Source organism: Dermacentor silvarum, chromosome 1 (genome assembly GCF_013339745.2).
Source record: "Dermacentor silvarum isolate Dsil-2018 chromosome 1, BIME_Dsil_1.4, whole genome shotgun sequence".
NCBI classification, from domain to species: domain Eukaryota; kingdom Metazoa; phylum Arthropoda; class Arachnida; order Ixodida; family Ixodidae; genus Dermacentor; species Dermacentor silvarum.
In genome coordinates, this window is record NC_051154.1 from 98,256,130 (window position 1) to 98,272,756 (window position 16,627).

Consider the following 16,627-nt stretch of genomic DNA (forward strand, 5'->3'; position numbering starts at 1 on the left):
AACAACCGCGCTCGTCGCTCGTCCGCACCGTCTCTTATCTCCACACGGCTCTGACCTTTATGCGCCGTGGATTCGCCGCTCAGTTTCCGTTGAAGCGATAGACCGCACGTACCTTCGCCCGCTGCTGCGGCGTATATATGCGCTTGCTGCCAGCGTTTTGACAGTCGTCTGCAGTCATTCAGTGTGATCTATTCATGATTGTTTGTGCGCGCTCACACCACGCTTGTTCAATCAGTTAGTAATAGTCGGGCCACATTTTCCAACGCACGCTACACATGCAATGCTGCCCGGGTCGGCAGTGCAGCGCTAAAGGTGTGTCCCTTCGCACGCGCTGCCCACGGGAAGCACTTCTCATCAACACCACCGTTTCACACGCGCCTCCTCGTGGTCATCGAGTCTCTCTTCATGTCGGTCTACTTACGCCGCAGCACACCTGCTTACTTAATCAGCTCATGTTTACTACAATTCATATTGCTACCAAAGCCACTCACCTTACTTCGTATGACATTGCTGTGTTGCTATCGCATTCATTGCTTCGCCCTTAGGGCGAAACTGTGACATTTTTTTTTACTTCAAACAGATTAAAAGAAATTGCCTGCCGAAGATAGTGCAATTATGCCACACCAGATTCATTATACTTGAGTAGATGTAAATGCACGAAATTAGTATTTCGCTGATTAAATCAAGTTCCAGTAATTAACTTTTTAATTAATAATTTAGACCACACGTTGCAATTTCGGCTTTGAGGCCGGGAGTAGATGAAGCTATGTCCATTTAGCAGAAATTGTGAGAGCCTATGGTTCTAAGATGATGGCTCGCTATGGTTCTAAGATGATCATGACCTTGATTATCATCATTAGTCTATTTATATACACTGCTAGGTAGGCTGCCTCTCCCAGCGATCTCCAACTACCCTGTGTCGCGTCAGCCAACTCCTCCTTATCGTACCTGCCCACTCTCCCAAATATTTCGCAAAGTTTGCGAATTTAGGCTCGTTTTACAATTTTATGAGAGCTGCGTTACACTTTGCGAAAAATTCTGTTCGTGAAAATTCTCGCGCTTCCGTCTCTAAAGATATTCTCGGAAATCTTGAGATATTCAAAGGACAACAGAGGGATACTTGCTCTGTGCAGGTTTAATAAGACAAGTTTTTATACCAGGCAAAATCGGTAACATCAGTGTCGTTGCAGAGTCACTATGATCTGAGAAACAATGCGCTGCTGTTCAGTTTAATGCTGCTCAAAGTTTGTTGCGTGTCGTGTGCTGCATCTCAAGGCAAATCATCGTAATAAAATGCGGTTGTACCAACAAAATGTGCGCGCCCAGGACGGACGGACGGACGGACGGACGGACGGACAGAGGTCTATTCGCTTTCTTGATCTTCGCCTGGGCTTTCAGGATAGCCACACGTGTTGGTCGTATGAGCCGCGAGCAAACAAGCCACTTCTGCCATATACGTCCGCACATTCTAAGCTTGTTAAGCGGGCTATTATCAGTTTGTGCTTCAAGAATGCCCTTAGCAAATCTTGCTGCCATGTGGTGGACGCAAGTTTTGAGAAGCAAACTCGACGTTTGTCCCTGGCTGTATATCCCAAGCAGATGCAGGTGTCTGTCGCGGAACGGATTTTACGAGAAGAGCGACCCAGCACGCCGAAACCTGCTGCCGATGTCTCTCCCGGCAAACGGCCCAAAGTAAGTGTTGTACCTTACATGCACGGGGTAACCCATAACTTGAAAAAGATGGCCCAAAGGGCAAATGTAATAGTGTTTTTTTCTGCTCCCAATAAGCTCGGCACGCTTTGCAAGTTGAAGGATCCAAATGCCGTCCCCCCCCCCCCCCCCCCCCCCCCCCCCCCCGATAAGTGCACTAAGCATCACCGAAAAAAGTTCGTCGAGTGTGCTCACCGCGTGGTGTACAATCTCCCGCTTTCATGTGGAAAGCAATACATCGGGCAAACTGGGCGTTGTCTCAATGATCGGCTCCGCGAACACCGCAATAATGTAAAAAAATGGCACCCGTGGGTTCTTGGCGATTCATTGTCTCGATCACGGCTGCAAATATATCGAGGACGAGTGCACGATTGTGTCCCGTGGTAGGACGCAGCTTATCCGTGAAATAACTGAAGCGCAGATGATTGAAAAATTGGGTGATAAGTGTGTTAGTTTCCCTTCACTGGCTCTCACAGAAAAAGAACTAAGTTTCTTGGAGGCGGCATCACTTGACTCGTAACTATGTTACACGAATACGCAATCCTTTTAGTTCATGTAAGCGCATGCGCAGTCTATACTGCTTCACACATATAAACTGATTCAGTGGCACAATAAATTTAGTTGAAAGTTTGCGCTTGGTGTGTGTGTTCCTCTCTGCCGTCCATGTCCTTTTGTTGCGCAATAATACTTTAGTAATGGACTACCAACTTGCCCGGAATGCTGCTCTCATTAAGAATAATAACTATTTGATTTGAGGACCAAATCGAATAGGACGGTATTCGATTCGTTATTCGAAAGTTGCGAATATTCGCACACCCCTGCTTATAAGTCATCGGTTGGCGGCGAGTATAAGAGGCTTCATGCTCAGAGGCGTGGGGCGGGACGTCATTGCAGAAGATCAAGGCTAATCTGTGACTACCAAGCGACAACAACCATAACAACAGAAAACTTGCTAATGTATGCCAAGAGTTAAGCAATTTGTACCGCAAGCATTGGCAGGAGTTTTTTCTTTGTCTAATTACCGACGTCGAAATCAACAAGTAATGGGTGGTGCATTAGTCGATCACTTCTACCACTACAGACGCAGCGACAGCCTTTCCAATTGGCAAGCCGCTCTTTAGAGATCCAGATTGCTGATGCGGTTTGGTTCATTGCTTATTAGGCATGGAAGTACAAGGTCACCATTTCTGTATACATCATTGAAGCGTACCGAAAGAGAAGAAGTCTGAGAACATCGGAGGGAGCGGGGGGAAAGAAGAGAAGAATAAAGAAGTTAGAAATGGCGACATGACGCTTGTTTGATCTGTTTGATATGTGCGGGCTTGTTGCATATTTTGACACAGCCGACAGGTGAACGAAGATGTGGGTGACTTTTTTCGTGGAGAAGTACAACGACCGAGTGGTATTCAAGGGCTACCAAGTCCAGGATGATTCTCCGGTCGACCTCCCTTTGGACACGACAACGGGTGAGCTCCTGGATGTTGTTCTGGATCGCCCGAAGAGCTTGTTAAACGAGGTTCGGCGAAGATGAATATCCCAGTGACCCTGTTTAACCAGCTGGTACTCGGATGACCATTCGGTCGTGCAGCGTCATGTGACGAGATAACAATTTTTCGGGCCATAGCGACACAACAACAACAATTTTTGCAACAGAATGCCATGGCGGAAACTCTCCTGTCTGCTTTACGCCACAAGAGAACCACCCGGTTGATATTTCACGGCCTGAAATTTTTGACGGGTCTACAGATAACCTAGAAGGGTGGATCACTTTTTATGAGGCCGCAGCGAAATACAACGGGTAGCTGTCTGACCAAGACCGGGTCTTAAACATGCGGCAATTTCTTAATGGTGTAGCAAGAAAGTGGCATGATTTGCGGTTCTTAGAGCATGTTGCGAACCTTGGTGCATGTGGAAAGAGAACTTACTGTCTACATTCAGAACAAATAACGTACAGCGATGGGACCAGGCGCTGTTTTACCGTTTTCGGTCTGGTTCGCCGCTTGACTACTTTCTTGAGAAGCAGCGACTGCTTCGACTTGCTGAACCAGAGTTGCCATTAAGATAAGTCTTGGCACTTGTGATTCACGGTCTCCCAAGAGATTTGCAACGGCATGCACAAATAAAAGGGCCGGAAACTCTCGAAGCTCTACTAGAGCTGCTACAAGTATTCTCTAACTACTGGTCTGAGAGGAGCTGCAAGACGCGGCCAGATGTTCACGACCAGTCAGATACTCAGTCGAGCAACTCGGATGCAAGGTCGCCACAACTTAAAGACAGTGCAAATATTAGACTTCATGCGACAGAATCAGGACCCGGTGATAGAGCACTGCACGGGCCGATATTTTAAGCCCGGGCCCGGCCCGGGCCCGTTTTTACGTTGGGCTGCCCGCCCGAGCCCGACCAAAAGTTTTATGGGGAGACCCGGGCCCGGCCCGGGTCTGGAAATAATCTACGTTACCCGCCCGGCCCGGCCCGCCACCCCTTTACCTTAGGCCCGAGCTCGGCCTGAATCCGACCCGAGACCGAAAAAGACACGTTTTTCAGAGTCGAAACGCGCGAGGATAACTCGCTGCACGTTACATGCACACCACCAGAAAACCCGAGCCCGGCCCGGGCTAACGTCAAAAAACCCCGAGCCCGGCCCGGGTCAAAAAGCACATGCCGTGCCCGAGCCGGCCCGGGCTTTCGGGTAAGCCCGAGCCCGTGCAGTGCTCTACCCGGTGATGCCTTGTGGTCATCAGCACTCTTCAAGCAGAAACAAATGACACAAAAGTCTCAGTGTGTTCAACCGAAACGAAATGAGACCATCCTACTGATTTCTTCAAGTTTACTTCCCATACAACTTGAAGTGAACGGACAGAACCTGCGAGGTCTTGTCGACAGTGGAGCTTCAATATCAATACTCAAGAGAAGCAGAGCAAATGCAGAAGACATATTCACAGGCAGATCAGTCCTTGTATGAGGTTACGATGGTCGTGAAAAGGAACATCGCGAATGGATAAGCCTAACGCTAAAATATCAGTCTCAGTACATGGAAGTTCTTGCCTTGGTGAAAGAAGTCGAATACGACTTCCTTCTCTCTCGCCCTGACATGAAATTGTTGAGGCTAAACATTCATTGGGACGACACTGTGTCTGTAAGCCCCAATGAAGAGAATTTCAAACCTTTCACTTATGCAAACCGAATTTGCAGGTCGAAAAATGGAGAGAGTATTCAGAAACTCTACCCGGCATTGTTCTGCTGGGAGGCTATCCTGCTGGTGCCACCAAGTTTGAAGTCCCCTTTAAATTACACGACACTACTATAGTCCGGAAAAAGTCATACAACTTATCGAGAGAAAAGAAGACATATGGCTAAAAGAGGAGCTTCAAAAGATGTTAGAGGCTGTTATCATTCGCCCATCTGTATCGCCATTTGCTTCGCCAATCACCATCACCCCAAAAGACGTCGGTAGCCTCAGGCTGTGCACTGACTATAGAGCGATGAACAACCAAACACATTTATTTGATCCAATTTCCAATGCCTCGAATAGACAGCATCATTGACAATACAGGCGGCTGAACCTGGTTTTTCAGGATAGATCTGTGCAAAGGCTTCTGGCAAATGCCACTTCAAGAAGAAACCAAGCAATACACAGCCTTTGTGACACCATTTGACATTTATGAATATAATCGTCTTCCGTTTGGTTGGAAAAACTCGCCCACTTGGTTTGAGAAGATGATGAATACAGTTCTGAACCCTTTTATTGGTATCTTCTGCAATGTATATGTAGACGACATCATTGTATACTCTAAGAGTGAGCCACATGAAGAACACCTTGCGCATGTTCTCACTGCCTTGTCCGAAGCCATGCTCAAGGTAAACTTCAACAAGAGCGTGTTCTTTAAAAACAAAGTTACCTTTTTGGATGCAGTATTGCATGGTACCGCTAAAAATACCAAAGAAGAGTCCGTGGCGCGCATCGCTAAGCTTGTGAAGCTATCTGACGTCCATTCACTTCGCGTGTTTTTGGGACTAGCCGGCCATTTCAGAGCATTTATTCGAGACTACGCTATGAAGACACGGTGCTCAACAAGGTTGATGCAAAAAGATGTACCTTTTCAATGGGCAGAAGAATGTAATTATGCGTACGAAGAGCTGGTACAGATAATTTCTTCTGACCCTGTGCTTTGCCTTCCGGACTTTTCACTTCCGTTTGAACTAAATACAGATGTATCGCTTTATGGAACGGGAGCGGTTCTCTATTAACGAGACTGCACCCGGGCAACCAATCAGCAGCTTCTCGTGGTGGGTTACTACAGTTACACTTTCACCAAGACGGAAGTAAATTACACAACAACTGAGAAAGAAGCTCTCGATGTCCTAAATGCCATTCGGTACTTCCGCTCCTACTTAGAAGGAACAAAATTCAAGCTTTATACTGATCACGAAGAACTGACACACATTTTGAAGTTGGCGGAACTTAAAGGAAAAATCGTGCGTTGGGTGAACGAGCTTCAGCAGTTTGACATTGAAGTCAGTCATCGCCCGGGAGCTTCCATGAAAGACGCTAATGCTATGTCGAGGTTGGCGGTCACGCCTGTTTTAGTTCACGAAGAGGCAATAAACGGCGCTAAACTTTGGGAAAGAACTGAATCACTCCAGCCCACAGTGACGGGGGAAGTTACAGCGCTTCCCACACTTTTGTCGAAAATCTTGGATCTCTACCATAATAGCCCTCATTCAGGTGGACATGATGGGTTTTCGAGAACCTACATGATGCTCATGGAGCGATTCACATGGCCTCACATGAAACGAGACGCAAAGATGTATGTGCAATCATGCCACGAATGTCAACTGAATAAGGTGAAATTCAAACAACCAACTCAACGAATGACATTGCCGAAACATTCAGGGACACCATTCGAAGTTGTCCACCTAGACTTCGCCTACTTCTGTGTGAAGTCGGAAGGTGTGAAGAAAACGCAAGCGTTCCTTATGTGCGTGGATGAGTGCACACGGATGGTAGCAGCGAAGCTAGGAAGAGAGGACGCCAACAGCGTGATCTCATTGTTCAACCGCAAAATGTGTGACAACGTGAAAGTTTTGGTATCGGATAATGGTCCAGCCTTCCAAAGCCATAAACTGCAGGAATGGGCAGAATGACGAGGAGTAACACTGAGATTCACTGCCCCGTACCATCCAGCAGCTAATAGATTGAAGGAACGAACTATTCGGGACCTGAAGCAATACACCAGCATGTACCCAAGTTTCCCAGGAGGATGAAAGTGCTGCCTTGAAGCAGTAGTATCTCATCATAACCGATCGCACACAACTGGTCTAGGATGTACACCACTCTTTGTTGCTACTGGAAAACCAACTTATCTTCCCGCTGATGAGTCCTTGGAAGTCGACAAGGTGGTAAAGCTTACAGAAACACGAAGGAAAGAAGACAGCCAAGCGAAATACCGTGAAAGAATGAAAAGAAACTTCGATAAGAAGCAGAACACAACGTCACCAGCGCTAGAGGTAGGAGACTTGGTTCTCGGGAGAAAGGGACTATCGAACACTGGCTCTGTCTATAAAGGGCCGTATCGTGTCGTGAAAACCGCAAATCAGAAAGGCAGCTTAAAAACTGTGTGGTATATCGGCGCGAACGAAAATTAAGAATCAACTTTCATAGCAAATGTGTTTAAATACCATCCCAGGAGGGATGAATAAAGAAAGTGGGGAGCGTATACCGAAAGAGAAGCCTGAGAACATCGGAGGCAGTGGGGGGATAGAAGAGAAGAATAAAGAAGTTAGAAATGGCGACATGACGCTTGTTTGATCTGTTTGATATGTGCGGGCTTATTACAATCATCATCCGCGGAATTGAAGCCTACACTTGAACTGGTCAGCATTTGATGCTAGACAGTTACTTCAGAATGCAGGAGTCTCATCACCAAGGATTGCGCTCGACAAATAAGGTATGGTAATGGTATGGTATGGTAATGGTAGCTAACCAAATTCAGCCCCTCCACGTAAGACGAAAAATTTCTTGATTAAGCTTTCTTCATTCACTTCATAGGAAATTTGGAATTTCTCCAGACCCTTACGTCACGCCCTCAATTACACGGAAAACCCGCCACAAACATAATTTCACCTTAGCCCCTTACTTTGCTCGGACAAACCAATATAAATATTCATATTTCCCGCGAACAATCACGGAATGGAATTCATTACCAGAAGATGTGTTTCAAAGTGAAAATTTTGTAAATGCCATTGCCAACATTGTATAAATTGTGTCCTATTCATGTTTTACATATTCTGCCTGTCTGCTGTTAGTAAATAACCCGGTATTTTATTGACTTGCAGTATTGTTTCTTGGGGTTCCAAATATTCTGTCTTATTTTTGCCCATCCTGCTTGGACCAATGAGGTCTGCAGTATCGTGTAAATAAATAAATAAATAAATAAATAAATAAATAAATAAATAAATAAATAAATAAATAAATATAGATAACATCCTCCGGCACCGGGGTCGATAGAATCTCGGGTCCGAATGACCGCTTCATACAACGGCTGTAGATGTTCTCTTTTTGCTGCAGGGTCACATTGAACGAACAGGAGGGTGGGCGTTCTATGCTTCACGAGCGCAGAGCATGTACTCGGCTATGCATGTTTTCTTTTTTTTTCTTTTTTTTGTCTGTGCAACTTACCTGAAACTCGTCTATCACTTTCACAATGAGGCGTTCGGAGAGTTCAGGCTGGAAGTAATAAGTGATAAAACGTGTTAGTCGCACTTTCGATTGCTACAATGATTTTCTTTTACAGCGCAGAGCTGCTAGGAATGATATCCGCTTTTAACGTAATAAGCGGGAAAATGTGCTTATAGTCGCGCTGTCAATCGCTACACTGATTTTCTTTCACATCGCAGAGCTGTTGTGGATTCTGTCCGCTTTCAACGCGTACATAAGTCAATCCAGGGGCGCTCCACTAAACGTGGTACCTTACACCGCCCCCACAGTTGCTTCTGTGAAATGCGTGGAAGTTGTCTAAACGTTTCTTCAACGCCCGTAGGGTTTGTAAAGCAGTAAATGTAAATGATCCTAGAACAAGCGTATTTCTTTTAACCCAATAACACCGCAACCAGAAAATTAGCATCCATATATTTAAGTTCAGTTCTTGTAAGCAGTATCATCGTGGTGAAGATGATTACAGAAGGTGAACCAACGGGCGACTCCAGGATAATGAGACCCAAAAGCAAATGTAGTGGAAGCGAACGTACGCGCGCCTATCCCATACTACAATTTCATTGCAGTGAACTACAAGATCACATACTTCTTAAGTTATTCATTTGACTTTTTTGCCTGTGCGTGCAGCATTACGTAAGGATGTTGAATAAACTAAACGTACTGAATGCTAACTAAACTGCATGCATACGTTGATTAAAACCCATGACATAAATAATAAACTCCCACCGAACCAGAATTTTGGTGCCGCCATTTACAGCAGAAACTGTTGCCCTGTCGATCTTCGAAATGCGCATAAGGTCACCATATCAACAATATAATTATAGATACATAGCGACGAACCATGCAAATGAGAGGCAAAAGTCATGTTAGGGAACAGCTGCTTCTGTTAACGGGAGGCTGTGGCGTCGTGATTCTGCTCCAGTGGGCCCTTCCTAGCTTTTTCTTTTATTGCGATAGCAGCCTAGGCCTGCTCTGTCCGTCATCCGACCAGTTCCGTTACGATGCGGCATTTGAAGTAGTGCCCTGATATACGCGTCGCTTATTTAGTTTAGGATATGGATACTGCATGCAACGTTTTACTGCGACGTTACTTAGGTCGTCTTCTCGTCGTTGTCATCTACGTGTTGTCATAGGTGACGTTGTGATGCCATCGGCTTCATTATGCCATCGTCAAAAAAAAATTAAATTATGGGGTTTTACGTGCCAAAACCAGTTCTGATTATGAGGCACGCCGTAGTGGGGGACTCCGGAAATTTGGACCACCTGGGGTTCTTTAACGTGCACCTAAATCTAAGTACACGGGTGTTTTCGCATTTCGCCCCCATCGAAATGCGGCCGCCGTGGCCAGGATTCGATCCCGCGACCTCGTGCTCAGCAGCCCAACACCATAGCCACTGAGCAAACACGGCGGGATGTTATCGCAGTCGACACGCATGGTCGTCCAGCACTCGCGGTCGTCAGGTCGTCGTCCTAATTCCGCCACCCCTTTCGTTGTGTTTTCGTTACCGACCGACCGACCGACCGACCGACCGACCGACCGACCGACCGACCGACCGACCGACCGACCGACCGACCGACCGACCGACCGACCGACCGACCGCCGACCGACCGACCGACCGACCGACCGACCGACCGACCGACCGACCGACCGACCGACCGACCGACCGACCGAACCGACCGACCGACCGACCGACCGACCGGACCGGACCGGACTGGACTGACTGACTGACTGACTGACTGACTGACTGAGTTTGACGACCCAAAGCAACGTATTGGGCAGTGGTGGCGTACCAACTATTTTTCGAGTGGGCTTGCCTCCCCCCCCTCTCTCTCTCTCACTATATATATATATATATATATATATATATATATATATATGAACGAGAAGAAAGGGAACCGAAAGGCCCGAGTTTTAATAATCATAAGAAGCCCACATACAACGACACCAAGGACAACATAAGGAAAATTGCTTGTACTGACTAAGTGAATTGAAGAAATGATAACTTAACTGGAAATGAAAATTTATAAAAAACCAACTTGCCACAGGTGGGGTATGATGCGAAGACGTGGTATCGTTCCCCACCTGCGGCAAGCAGTTTGTTCATCCATTTTCATTTCCATTAATTTATCATTGCTTTAATTCACTTAGTACAAGTAATTTCCTCTTTGTTGTCCGTGGTGTCGTTGTTTGTTGGCTTCTTACTATATATATATATATATATATATTCTCCATTTTATTTCATTTTATTTATGTCTAAGTCTTCAAACGAGTAGGATTTACAATGGGTGACTGCAGATCCCGATGGGCTTCTTGTACCTCCATCGGCAAACGTCGAAGCACGGAGACGGGGCAAAATAATTTCTTTCTTTCTTTTTTTCATGTTTAGGGGACGCTCAGAATGACTGCTGTCTGACTTGTTGCCTCCGAAATATACACACAAATGAGATGCGACCACTCTCCGAGTCTCCGTCGCACCCGTACTACAAACCCCGCACCAACTACGAAGCGCAGAAGTTCCGCGATAGCTCAGAAACAAATAAAATGAAGCTGCGTTAGCGCAGTCGTTAAAAGTCGTCTCCCTCCCAAAATCGCAATGTCGCAGTGGCATGAGATCGATCACCAACTGTGGTGGGCAAAGTTACTGGTGCCATTGAGCAACACAAACTGAGGGCCCCTCCTAATGTCGGCATAACTGATTTTCGACTGTGAAAAGAAATTCACTTACTGCACCCATCCTCAGTAGATACTCGTAGCAGAGTGCTATTTTCCTTGCCTTTGCGTTGCAGTGATGAGAGACATACAGAAAAAAAAGAAAGAGAAAAAGTAAGGAAAGGAAGGGAACAGGCTAGGAGAGTGCGAATATATTCGAAACTTTCGAATAACGAATTTAATATCGTTCTATTCGATTCAGTCTTGGAACCGAGTAATCACTATTCGTAAATACGCATAGTTTTTCCAATATTTTTCGTATATTAGGGAACGTAAACTGTGCGGAACTAAACGTAAAATTTGACCAAAAGTACGATAAATGTAATCCTCGCGGCCATTAAAAAAAAAAAAAAAAAAAAAAAAAAAAACCTCACGTAGTGGGGCGCTCAGAGAGCCATACTTTACTGGTGATACAGTGATCATTCGCACTCTCTGGAAAGTCCTGTGCATGCGAACAAACTGATTATTTGTTCCTAATGCTTAATTTGTGCTTTCTTAATAAACAACGCTTCATAACGTGCAATGTAATTGCAGAGACTTGCTAACGTTATGAATACGAGGTTGTGAATATCGCTTTATACTATAATTGTAAGAATGGTTCATCTTTATTGGAAAACGTATTCGAAAAGTATTCCATATTCGATGCGTTTCGCTTCTGGCACTATTCGATTCGTATTCGATTCGGTCTCAAAGTTACCATTCACACACCGAAAAAACAGCAAAATTTTAGACTTTAGACGCACTGCTACATGGTTCAGCGTTAAACAGGAAATACTTTGGCATGCTAGCTCTTCAAATGTATTATTACGTAAATGCGAGAATAATGGGAATGCGTAAATATGAGTTCTTCTGTTTTTGCAAATATGGCTAGGGATTATTTTATTTTCTTTTTCTTTTCTTTTTTACAGTGCTTGTTTTCCGTCCGTTCACTGTACAATGCGCTAGTATACATCGTGCTTTAGTTGGTGATGTTAGCATAGCCGGTTATTTGGTAGCCTGTTTTCCCATACTTCAGCCTCTCAGTAAACAATTCGGTCTACTCAACCACCTATAATTTTATGCAAAGCTACAGCAGTGTAACGTTTAATTTACTATAGCAACAGGTCAAAAGACGGTAAAGGTAGTATGTACATTTGAGAGGTGCAGGACAGTAAGTGAGGAAATAACACATATGTTTATGCGGTTCTGTTTTGCGGAGCTAACAAGAGGGAGATATGTCATTCAGCCTAAAAGTTCACATTGTCAGCAGTTTGAAAATTACATGCGTATACGCACCAGAGATCCTTTGTGTTCGCACCAGACCATGGCCTCGCGCGCGGTAAGATCCAGTTTCGTCAGCATGCATAACTCGTAGGGCCGTCTCTGATCGTCCTGCCGCGAACAAAAAGGGATGGATTTACGGTCTATTCTCAGTGAAAGGTCCTTTATAGTAGGTTCCAGAAGGGCCCGCTCTGCGTTTCGCCCAGCCAGGCGTCGCCTAGCAACAGAGACGCACCTCTTCTGTATATATGTATATCATTTGTATATCATTTGTATATCATGTTCTGTCTTTTTTTTTTCTATGCTTCACCACAAGGTCTAGCGTGGTTCCTGCCTATAGAGGAGCAGAGCGACTCGGCGTGCAACGCGGGGGCAAGGGGTGGTAGATGCGGCATTAGCGGCTGCAGACAAATGAATAATCAGTAGAGGTGGGCGAATATTTCACGTTTCGAATACGAATGGAATATTACGCACTAACTATCCGTATTCGAAATTTAACTATTTAGTGCTTTCGAATACCGAAACTAACCAAATATTTTACAACAACTGACTGTGAAAGTCGGGTGACTGTTCTTGATCGGCGAAACAAAGTATCGCAAATTACCAGAGGTGAAACAACGTCATAAGTTTTCGAAAGCAATGTAAGAACAAAATGGGCACTACAAGCTTTGTTTTCGCTTTCGCGGCGAAACCCTACATGACAACCTGTGATTTCTACTAGTGGTTTGGTTTGTCATTTAGTGTTTCTTGCAGTGTAGAAAGGGGAGGGGGGGGGGGGGGGGGCTAGCATTTTAACAGCGAAGCTGTTAAAGGTCGAGCCTTCGCCGTCTGTCTGTCCGGCAGTGACACGCAGGTCACGTGACCAGGAGAGGATGAGAGCCGCGCCGGGGAAGGGCAGGTCACGTGACCAGCAGAGCAGAAGAGGCGCGCGGGGGGGGGGGGGGGGGGAGGCGACAAATGAGAGGCCGCGTTGGGCGCGAGGAGGAGAGGCGATGGGTATAAGAAAAGGTGTTTCTGTGAGAAAACGCAAGCCGCGCGAAAATAACTATTGCTCGTCGGGCTGCGGATTCGAACCACCGACCTCCGGGCTACGAGACCCGGAGCGTGGTGGTTGCAAGACCACCACGCTAACCGATTCAACCACTGTCGCTTTTTTTCTTTTTTGTCGACTTTGACATTATACACTAACAAAAACACAAAGCGCCAACAAATAAAAAAATATAAAACGTGTCAGAAAAATGTTTACTGGCACGTCATACTAACATTTTTTTCAATGCTGCTAATTCGTCCAGCATTTCAATCCATGTTGGCTGTTCAGGGAGTGCCCGATGGACATCCATGAACCGTACTACTTGTTCAATGAAGTGATCGCGTGGAGATCTCACTACGGCATCAGCATTATTGAACTGTGTTCTAGTTTTCCACAAACTGGGGAGGCCCAGGAGCATTATAGCATCATACGGAAAACCCTCTGTTACTACCGGTAAGAATCTTATTCCCTGTGGATCTAAAGGTAACTCAATCGTTTCAGGTTTCCTACATGAGAAGCAGTTGCCAAGGGACAAAAATACCTTTGTTATGCATCCATGTTTTAACTGATAGTGTATTAGTGTGCAGTTTAAATAAAAAACTTTTTACCGAAGGGTGTATTGGCATTCCTTTAACCCTTTTGATAACATCTCCTGGGCCCCCATAGTTTGAGATGCGGTAAAACGGCGCAGGGAGCATGGTGTATATTAGGTCCTTATACATTTTTTTCTCATAACATTGGAGAGATGCTGCATTGAAAACCGCACATGCAACAGTCTGCACGTAAGTACGACTTCTCGTAGATAACCTTTAACGGCACCCCACATTGCTTCAAACGAGCATAAAACAAATCCTGGAAGGTGACTACATAAACGGACTTGCATGACTGTGCGAAAGAATATATCGTTCTGATCGCGAAGGTAGATAAAGCGCGATACAACTTGTCGCACAAATAAATGTGCCAGACCAAGACCACCTTTCTTTACGGGCAAGAGCAAGTTTGTACGGCTGGTTATTTCCTAAGTTGATGGCCATATGAAAACGGCGAAGACACGCTGATCCGCGAAGCAAACAAACATTCATGGCATATCATATCTTGGAGGTAAGATATAGGTTACAGACTGTGGTACGCGAGAACATTGACAATTGTCGCCCTTGCCACGCATTAGCCTTTTCCTTTGCTGTCACCGCTTGTTCATCCCAATACGGCCCGGGGTCGCGATAAGAGTCAAGTGGCACGCCAAGATACGTTGTTGCTGTGGTTGACCACTGAAGTCGAGCGAAGTAGTGTGGCGTTTCATCCCATTCGCCATGCCAGAATCCGTAACTCTTCTGCCAGTTTATTTGCACCCCGGCGCATTTGGAAAAGGTTTCAAATACCGCCGCGGCCTCACAAATATTCTCTGTATTCGAGCAGAAAACGGCAATGTCGTCGGCATAAGCCAAAATTTTCACATGCGTTGACTGTAACTTGTAGTCAGTAATCCGTTCATTATTCTGGATGGCCATGCACAGAAGCTCAAGGTAGGTCGGGAACAGCAGGGGTGACAGTGGACATTCCTGCATCACAGAGACTAAAAACGATACGCGTGCCATAAGGAAATACGGCAAATAAGAAGCGGGAATGACGTTTCCGCTGACGGCAATATTTGACGGCAATATTTGCAAGCGCGTTGTCGCTGATCATTTCAAAGATATGCTTGGTCCATCGCGCAACGTTTTTGAGGACTTTAAAGCAGAATTTTTGCCGTTAATGCCCAAGCTGGACGAAGAAGAAAAAACGCGTCTGGAACAGCCGATTTCCGTGAAAAAAATAGAGGACGCAATGGCCCTGAAGGCCTAGACCCTGAAGGCCTAGGAGCAGCATTTTATAAAACATTCAAAACAATGATAGCCCTGATTCTGCTCAATGTTCTCGACGAAGCATATCAGCAAAATCGTATACCACTGTCCTTCACAACTTCACACATCGCTCTCATTCCAAAAACTGAGGCACCTAAAAAACGTCTGTTGGTGGGATTCAGCCACGGTCGCTTCATCATATGCGCCCTTTAAAGCGAGGTTTTATATGCATGAAGAAGTTTACGCGGCGCCCGCAGCTCGTGCTCGTGCTGGGCACGCGCTCGTGCCACTGCTCCTTCGTTCGTCGTCGTCTTCCACAGCTGGCTGCGTTGCCGCTCAACATTCCAGCCTAGAATTTCACTTCTCTTCTGTCGTCGTAATGGGGAGGCCGCGTTTACGGGGGTATGAGCCATTCATTGTCTTACCGTAACGGACAGATTTAATTTTGAAGCAATTTAATTTCAAAGAATCGCAAGCGGCAATGGCGGGCGAATGCTGCTAACCACGCCGCCGAGCAAACTCGAGACATCGAACGCCAGCGACAACGTACGGCGGACTGCCGGCATAGCGTCAGTGACGTCGTTCTCTCCGTCGCAGCCGAACGTGTGTGTAACCTCATAATTGAGAAATACCTTAATGAACCCTCGGGATTAACCCAGTAATAAACACTGGGGCCGCACGTTTCAGCTTCGCTGGTTAATCACCGTCACGGAGTGGAAGGGCCGACGGTTTTTTTTTAAAATTTTTTTTTTTTACGCTACAACCAGTGATGTTTTCCTTGCAACGTGCTCTTTTCCATGTGTCTGCGGACCACAAGTCCGAGCAGATTTTTCTCTTCTTGTTCCAAAGCTTCTGATCTTTATTCAACAACCATTTATTAACGTTTTCGGAAAGCTAGTCATGCAGCAACCATTCATTCTTAGGAAGCCTCTTTGCTACAATCTAAAGATGTTGTGAGGCAATTCATGGAGTTCGTTTATTGACTATTAGTAGTCCTGTGTTTAAAACTGATCCTAATCGTAGTAAGCTGTCTGTCTTTCGCTAGTAAGTGCAAGCGTGGTACGAGATTAGACCGAAATAAATATTCCTGCTGTAAATATATGGCATCCATTTGGAGGTTATACGGAAGTTCATGTTCATGGCTGAGTGGAGCAAACGCAGAGCGGGCACTGCAAAAAAAGCCGCTAGCCTATTCTCTCTGGGTACCTAATCAATCTTCGCTAACGCGAAGATTGATTATTGATTGAAGTGGAAATTAAACGAAAGTGACGTGCCGTAACTGCTTCGAGCAAGACTGGCTCCTGAAAGCACGCAAGTAGTATCGTGATTGGAGGAGAAGGAAAGAGAGAGAGAGAAAAAAA

General features: G+C 45.7%; 1 protein-coding gene across 4 annotated transcripts in view; it reads right to left on the minus strand.

Annotated features, from left to right (window-relative positions):
- Positions 1 to 16,627, minus strand: part of LOC125947134 (uncharacterized) — a 32,140-nt gene that overhangs the window by 1,596 nt on the left and 13,917 nt on the right. Inside the window, exons 3-6 of one of the 4 annotated variants that reach the window (XR_007468132.1) lie at positions 12,411 to 12,506; positions 11,152 to 11,199; positions 8,390 to 8,437; positions 6,154 to 6,289 (exon numbers count right to left, since the gene is read on the minus strand). Coding sequence is in view for 3 of the 4 variants with exons in the window: in XM_049671506.1 (XP_049527463.1) it covers positions 8,390 to 8,437; positions 11,152 to 11,199; positions 12,411 to 12,506 (192 nt within the window). In the remaining variant the exon portion in view is untranslated. The remainder of the gene's footprint in view (positions 1 to 6,153; positions 6,290 to 8,389; positions 8,438 to 11,151; positions 11,200 to 12,410; positions 12,507 to 16,627) is intronic. The other 3 variants (XM_049671506.1, XM_049671512.1, XM_049671519.1) reach the window with 3 other exon arrangements.